Source organism: Cuculus canorus, chromosome W (genome assembly GCF_017976375.1).
Source record: "Cuculus canorus isolate bCucCan1 chromosome W, bCucCan1.pri, whole genome shotgun sequence".
NCBI lineage: Eukaryota > Metazoa > Chordata > Aves > Cuculiformes > Cuculidae > Cuculus > Cuculus canorus.
In genome coordinates, this window is record NC_071440.1 from 908,857 (window position 1) to 916,736 (window position 7,880).

General features: G+C 37.8%; 1 protein-coding gene across 1 annotated transcript; it reads left to right on the forward strand.

The window, feature by feature from the left end:
• Positions 1-258: 258 nt before the first annotated feature.
• LOC128850300 (iron-sulfur cluster assembly 1 homolog, mitochondrial-like) lies at positions 259-6,211 on the forward strand. The gene is made up of 4 exons (XM_054053333.1): positions 259-339; positions 1,878-1,931; positions 3,625-3,730; positions 6,063-6,211. The coding sequence occupies exons 1-4, from the start codon at positions 259-261 to the stop codon at positions 6,209-6,211; spliced, it is 390 nt and encodes a 129-aa protein (XP_053909308.1).
• The last annotated feature ends 1,669 nt before the right edge of the window (positions 6,212-7,880 follow it).

Genomic DNA, 7,880 nt, shown 5'->3' on the forward strand with positions numbered 1-7,880 from the left:
TAAGAGTTTAATATAAAAGGCACGTACACGCTGCTTGGCAGCGGGGTTATAACAGTTAACGGCACAGGTCTCCCTCGGTAATAGCCAGGGGTGTGCTGGGGAAGGAGGGCAGGGCCGGGCCGGGCCGGGCCGGGCCGTCGTTACTTGCCAATCATGGGCTGCTGCCCAATAGGGGTGGGCGCAGGGAGCGCACTATGCGTCGTGGCGTTCTGTCGGCCGTGCCCGCGGCGGATGGGAGAGGAAGGGGCTGAGGTGGTCATGGCTTCGTCCGTCGTGAGGGCTACGGTGCGGGCCGTGAGTAAGAGGAAGATCCAGGCTATCCGCGCTGCCCTGACCCTGGTCAGTGCTGGAGGCGTGGTGGGTCTCACCCCAGCCTGCTCCTTGGGTTGCCGTTTGCGGGCCTTTGGCCTGTGCCTTTGTCCTGAGAGCGGGCGTTAGAAATATGCCACAGGCAGGGCTGAGTTGAAGGGTCTCTTTCAGCCTGACTGTCCGTCAGCCCCGAGGCAGATGCTATGCTGACGCCTCTAGACTGCTAGTGACAGTCGGACGGCGTGGGCCGTGCTGTCGAGCCTGTGTATGTGGCTGGCGGTGCTGCACGCCTGGCCTAGCAGCAGGCGAACCTGCGCCCGACTTTTCTGAGTGTTGCTGCTGCGCAGGGCCGTAGGCCTGAGTGCGAGCTCTGTTAACCCTCCGAGGTTGTCAGCTGCGCGCTATCGTTGGGATTTGGTCGCTAGGAAGGGTCTGCAAGGAGGTGTAAAGGATCTATTCCATCTTGTGAGCTTGCCGGAGGCGTTTGTGCTCCTGATGAGGAGAAGAGACAGGTCTCTTCTCATCTGCGCCTATGTAGACACGATGGTTGGAGAAAGCGTGACTGTCTTGGGGTTTGGAGAAATCCCAGCTGTGGTGCAGTGTGCTAGCGGTGGGTAGTCTCTGGTCTGATAATGGCCGGCAGGCAGTGGGAAAATGGGGGAAGACCAGTGGAGTCATGTGAGGTGGTGTTTTGCACAGTCACTCTAAGAAGCATATTTATTTTGAAGAATGGAAATTCGGTACAGAAACTGGCGAGTAGGTTGTTCCCAAGGAGATTCTGTATCCCTGTGTTAATTGAGAAAGCACATTTACTAGTTGTGGCAATATTGTGGAGGCTGTACAGCTGGGAAGGCTTACTCTAGAGAGAGGTGCAGCTCTCTGCATTGACGGGGGCAGATAAAGTATGTCTAGTTCAATCACTTGTATGGACAGGTAATTCCTCTGTTGTAGTGATCTTGTAGCAAGTGAACATTAATAGCGCTAATTAGAGAAAGCGTGCAAATCTTGTAGAAGTTTGCTTTGTGTGTTTCAATCTGCTGGTAATAAAAACTTAACCTTACTCAATATCTTGGAAACCTGTAAGCATATAAGGGGAAGTCTTTTATGTATATTTTGTTTATGTAGTCTTGCATTTTTGCAGCAACTAAATTGATCTGTATGAACTATGAGTTTTTATCTTCTGTGAAGTCGTGGTTCCCCTCGTAAGTTGATGGAAAGAGAAGGGAATAAACATTTCTGTGCCTGGCTGACTTTTTTGTAATGCACGTATGACAACATTTTGACTACAACAGAACTGTTTAATTGAGTTGTAGTAATTTTGCAGTTTGTATCTTGAGGCATCAGATTCAAGTAGAAGAAAGGCTAGTCCACAATGTCAGATGGTTGGTGCTGTAGTTGGACTTTGCAGATAGTTTGCATTTAAGTTTTGTCTCCTAAGACAAAACTTGGTTGCACAAAGAGAACTTTTTATTTGCAGTGTGACTTGTGTGTGTTACAAAGTATGTAGCATACTCAAATTTTTATTTTTTTAAACTACATACAAGTATATGCATATATTTGTCTTTCAGACCCCATCAGCTGTTCAGAAGATAAAACAGCTTCTTAAAGATAAACCTGAGCATGTAAGTGCAAACAGGGCTGTCTTGCAGATTATACTAAGCTATTAGCATTGCTGATTGTTATGAAGCATTTCTGGCTAACCTAGCAGCTAGAAATAAACACTGAAAAACTTGCAGGTGTTGGTGTATTTTTTGGATGGGATTGTATAAGTTTATTTATCAAGCTTCATTTCTATATAAAGTAAAATGCAGAAAATAACTTGCCATAATAAACTTTCACCATACAGTTACTTTTGATACGGGTAAAACTAAAGGGAGGGGAAAAAAGCCACCTTAAGATTGAAAAATATTTCTAAGCCATATTTTAATCGACAATTCTAGTATGGCCTTGTGGTGACTTCTGGCAGGGCTAGAGACCTTCAGCTGTTGATACTAAGATGTTATTAAATTTTTTTTAAGGCATTCTGGTTGTGAAATAGGTAATAATGTTAGATTCATACCCATTATGAAATTTGCCCGACAGTGTCCTTTTTGTAAATAATCACTATTTCAACAAATAGCTGATTGAGAATGTCATCTTTTCCTCTTGGGAAAAGCACACAGTCTTACCTTCTAACCATTATAAAAGCAAGCATTAGATTTTCTTCTTTACAGCGAGTACTAGTTCAAGAAGATTATTTCCCCTCAACTTTTGTATAAAACCCATTGTTTCTTTTGCTTCCTGCACATCTGTAACTAACTCCTTATTCTAACGTTTTAAACTATCCTAAGGAAGCCCAAAGCCTACAACTTAGCTGATCAGTCATTCCCATTGTTATAAATAACGTTAGTGTTTTACAGCCTGTTATTTCTAGCCTTTCTTGTAGAGGAAAGTATTTAGTCTGAAAAGGAGTGATGTATCGCTCGATAACAAGTGGAATCTCAGACAAACATTTTGCTATGTTCTTAATCATAACATTGGTTTCATAGATTATTATACTATTCAAGTTCTGGGCTGAAGCATTTGTGTGTGGGGAAGTGGTACAGATACTTTTGGAAGATTCTTGTGCACAAATAATTTTTCAGTTCATTTTCAACAACCTTTATCAACCTCTTCTACAACTTTTTCTCAACTCTTTACTTGCATAGATGCTCTGTTTGACTTACAGGGTCATGTTGGATAATTGTGAATTATCCATATCCATTATCCACAAACATATTGAGTAGGTTGAGCTTTAACATTGATTAACACAGTAAATGAATAAACTTACTTGCAAAAAGGAGAAGATTAAGTGTGAATGGTAATGCAGATAATGAAGATCTTCAAGCAATGTTTTCAGAACTTCAGACTGTAGTAGTAGATTTCTGATGGTCATAATAGGAATTATGTAAAAAAATCTAACAACTGCCCTTGTCTTGGTCTCGTAATATCATAGTTATCTTACTGTTCGTAGTCTTAAAATAGTGTCTGAATTACCATCTGAATAGACTGAATCAAGCACCAAGGAGTGTCAACAGTTCATTACTTTGATTTGTTGGGTTTTTTTTAACATGCTTTAGGGCTTGGTCCACAGTAGCAAACTTCCGATGTCTGCTTTTACTTTGATAGTTAATTTTATAAGACAAAAATGTTACCTTTTAATCCATTAGACTAGGTCACTTCTGTTTTAGCACTGGCTTTGAGACAAGGGATAATAAATGTCAGGTTTTTGTTGTTCTCATACCTTTTATTTTTGTGTTCAAGAATAAGATTAAAAAATTGAATGTTTTATTTTAGGTAGGTGTGAAAGTAGGTGTTCGAACAAGAGGATGCAATGGACTTTCTTACACACTAGAATATACAAAGTCAAAAGGAGACTCTGATGAAGAAGTAGTTCAAGATGGTGAGTTTCTTATGCAGTAAAGCAAATGGGGGGGGAAGCGGAAGGGAGAATAGCCTGATTTTACAGGTTTGTCACGGAGCAGGTTAGGACTTCAAAGTAACACGTTATTGTAACAGAACACTAGAATGTCTTATAGAAGTTGTTAGCTTCTATTGTGAAAATATAAAAGTAATCAGTTAGTTAAAATCTGCAGCTTTGTAGAAGAAGCAAGGAATATCCTTGATCAAATCTTCGTTTCATTCCGATGTTGGGTTAAGTTGGAGTTCCCTATGATAACAACAAGAAAGTCTCTGTACTGGGTCAAAATAAGTGGCCTAGCTCTTGATTCCTGTCTGGAGGTGACAAATAGCAAATATTTGAGAGAATACAGAACAAGGCATGGGCAGAAGGATACTTTAATAACATACCTAAAATAATGCTTGACAAAGTAAAGTATTTATTTGCAAAGTTTTCCTAATTGTTTTCTATAACTAGCCTTATAATTGATTTTTTAAAATGTTTTTTATGCTTTTAATCTTGACATTGGATTGTGACAGTGCATTCTATGATTAAGCATTATGTTTGTAACTGTTTTCTTAGGTTAGCATTTATACTTACTTCCTGATAATTTCATCGAGTAGTCCCATCATAGATCTACTGTTAAAGTACTGAAAGTACTATACATCTTTCCATTTTTTATAGGAAATTTTTCTTAGTGATATTTTTGTCAAGCATGAGTTTTTAGAAAGGTATAATAATGTTTGTTTTGGTTTCTGTTCTTCTAAAAATTGCTAGGGTTTTTTAATGCATTATTGAACTGTGCTGTGTTTACATCCAGAAAGGTTTCTTTTCAACTGGTGGCAAAGTAGGAGATTTGAATAAGAGTGCTATATCACAGTTACTTTCTTATAGAAGCTGTGCTGCTTGGCAGAGCTTGAATTTCATCTGCCTTGAAAATATTTATGACCAACTCATAATGTCTTGGGTTTTGGTTTTTTCTTTTAAAAAAAAAAAATAGTTGGTTAGTTGGAACATCAGCAAATAATTACATTGAAATACAGTAGGTGCGATCAGGACTGTCACCTAATTTTGTAGGTGCTTCTTGACTTCAGATTTAGCTGGCTTTTAGAGTTGACTCTTCTGCTTGACTCCAGATCTGCTCTGGGCTGAAAAACATCTTTCAGAAGGCAATTCCTAGCTTGGTTCTTAATGAGTTGAAAGCAGCTTCCCTCAGTCATGACGGAGGCCTTAATCTCCAAAGCCAAACGATGTTTCAGTTGTGGCTGTGTGCCTTATGTCTTATTTTGATTGCTTCTAGACAGCTTTCCATTGAAGACTCTGACTTTTATATAGCACTCTGCTCAGTGAGCTAGTGGCTCTGGATACCAACCCGATTCTCCTGGCTTTGTATTAAGCATCACTTGCTAAGTAATAGTTTTGATTCTGCTCCAGGGTTAAGGTCCTTTTGCATTAGGTTTAGCCTTCTCTGTGTATTACTGTCCAGATTGACCAAGAAAAATGTGGAGGTTCAACTTAATTCCCCACAGACTTGAGTTGTTTTACTAAAGTGTTTCATCTCAACTTCTGCTATCATGAAACAGCTTTCCAGCATTCTCCTATAACTTAATGAGTTCTTGTTGCTGATACTGACGCTATTTTTAAAATTTTAATTATTTTCTAGTCTATGGACAGCTAAAGCAGTCTATTCATACTAGCCACTTTATACCATACTTGCAGTTTTAAAGTTCAGTAACTTTCCAGGCTGGTAGATACTTTGCATGCTTTAGAAAAATCTTTCTAGTTCTGAAGATAAACTACTAAATCTTAGTCCTTAGAGGTTATGATATCTTCAAAAGTTCACGTATCTACCTTGGTATAGGATTAAATATTGGTAATAATTTATGTAGACCTAATAATTTTGGAAGAGCAAAGAATATTCCTTATAAGAGAGGGGTTCTTCAGTTGTTTTTTTAGGGATTCTTTTTATATATATCTTGTTGAATGCACAGACTTTAAAAATGGTAGTACATGAGTTACTGATTATAATGCATGGGAAAGGAAGTATCAAAGCTGAGACTCATTCCCAAGTTTACAAGTGATTACTCTGGGTATCATGGTTTTAAATGCAAATGAAAATAAATGTGCACATGTACACAAATACCAGCACTAGACTGTTGCTAGAATTTTGTAACTAGAGTTTGAGGAGGGAAGCTCTATCTTAGGCTAGGGAAAACGAGTTGTATTGGCAGATTTTTGTATTTGGCTTCCACTTTTATCACTGACTGTAACATTTCAAAGTGAATGATGAATAGTTTTGCTGTGTGTAATATTTTTTGTTGTTGTTGTCTTGAAGGAATTAGAATCTTTATTGAGAAGAAAGCACAGCTGACACTTCTAGGAACTGAAATGGACTATGTGGAAGACAAACTGTCCAGTGAATTTGTCTTCAATAATCCAAACATCAAAGGAACATGTGGCTGTGGAGAAAGCTTTAACATTTGAAATTTCAGGACTCATGCTTTCAAAGTCAAAGAAAACACTTGCTGAATATGTGATTTTCAAAAGCAAATGCATTTTCTTCAGGTTCTTAGGCTGTGCAAAGTGTGGTTGCCATTAAGAAAAATAATTCACTTTGAAACTTTAAATTGTGTGTTAAATCCCTGCACTGATGTTAATATGCTGCAATTTGTGATTAATTGGGACCCAGAAGGTAAGAACATGAAAACACAGAAATAAATGCTGTAGCACTTAATGTACCATAAAAGTAAAATCTCCCTGTTCTTTTCCTTTGCCATTTTCTTTGTCCATTCCACTTGCATTTCCCTATCCAAAGCCATTTGCAAGAATATAGTGCCTATTTATTCTGCTTTGAGTTGAGGAAAAAAAAAAAAATACCACTTCTTCTATGTCTGTGCGTGTTCAAATATTTATATACACACTGTGTTATATTGACTTCTGTTTAACTTCTCTCATGAGATTAACTTGCTCACAGGAAAACTGTTCATAACTGTAAAAGGCTTATATTTTTTTTAAAAAGGTTTAATATGGTCAGTAATTAAAAAAATGGCCTCCTATAATCACAGAATTTTCCTTTTAGCAATAAAACTAATAATTTTCTCACCATCAGAATTGTTCTTCTGCAAGCTAGTCCTTTCAAACTGATAAGTGTTAGCACTTCCTCTACTGGTACTCTGGCAGAAATAGAAACTTCTCTATGGGCCTTCCCTAAAGCTAGTATGATAGAAATATCATTCCATCCTTTTTATATCCCTGTTTTCCTGATTGTTTAAAAGTAACATTGTTTAGTTAAGCTATTCACTTGTGCAGAAGAGAAGATAACTTGTTTGTCTGGGCAACTGATCCAAACAGGTATTCAAAAGAGTAGAAATGAAATGTAGTGGACAACAGGCACCATTATACTGTAGTCAGACAGGAAGGCATTTAGATGGGAGGGAACTGAATACTGAGGCTGGGAAAATCTGGAGGTCACAGTGATCTAGAGAACTGTTTGTAGACACTGGTATGACAACTTTGGGGTACTAACATGCTGAAGACATAGGAATAAAGCTAGGTAGACCATGCTTGAGGGGAAATGTGTAGAGGGAAGACTAAAAATGAAAATTAAACTGTTCTTGTACATTTTATTTGGTGCACAGTAGTAGAAAGTAAAAATTTCTACAAGTATAGTTTAATATTACATACTTGAATTTTAGTTACGTACTATATTACTTTGTGATGGAAAAACACTTGTTACACTTGTTCTTTTAATAGTCAATTCATACACAGTTAATTTATTTTATATAATTCAGGAAGAACTAAATACACTGGCTAGGTAAATTTATCGTGCCGTAAGTCATTCAGTCTTGCTGAAAACAAGCCCAGTTAATGTGATATAGTTGAGGTTGTATGTCTAAAGCTCAAAGATAAAGAGTGTTTTTTCAGATTGCAATTCTCTGCTTCTTATTAGAAGATAAGACTAGGAATGTAGCACTGGTGATTAAGAATGCTGTTACTTTATTTAATTTTGTTTTGAGGTGTTTTTAGGCTTTTGAGATATTTAGCATACTTTCATGTGTTTTGTGTACATGCCTTCAATACAAGCTTCACTCCTTGAAGTAATGCCCTCATTTGTCAATTTACTAAAATACCTAATGCGCTATATATTAAATTT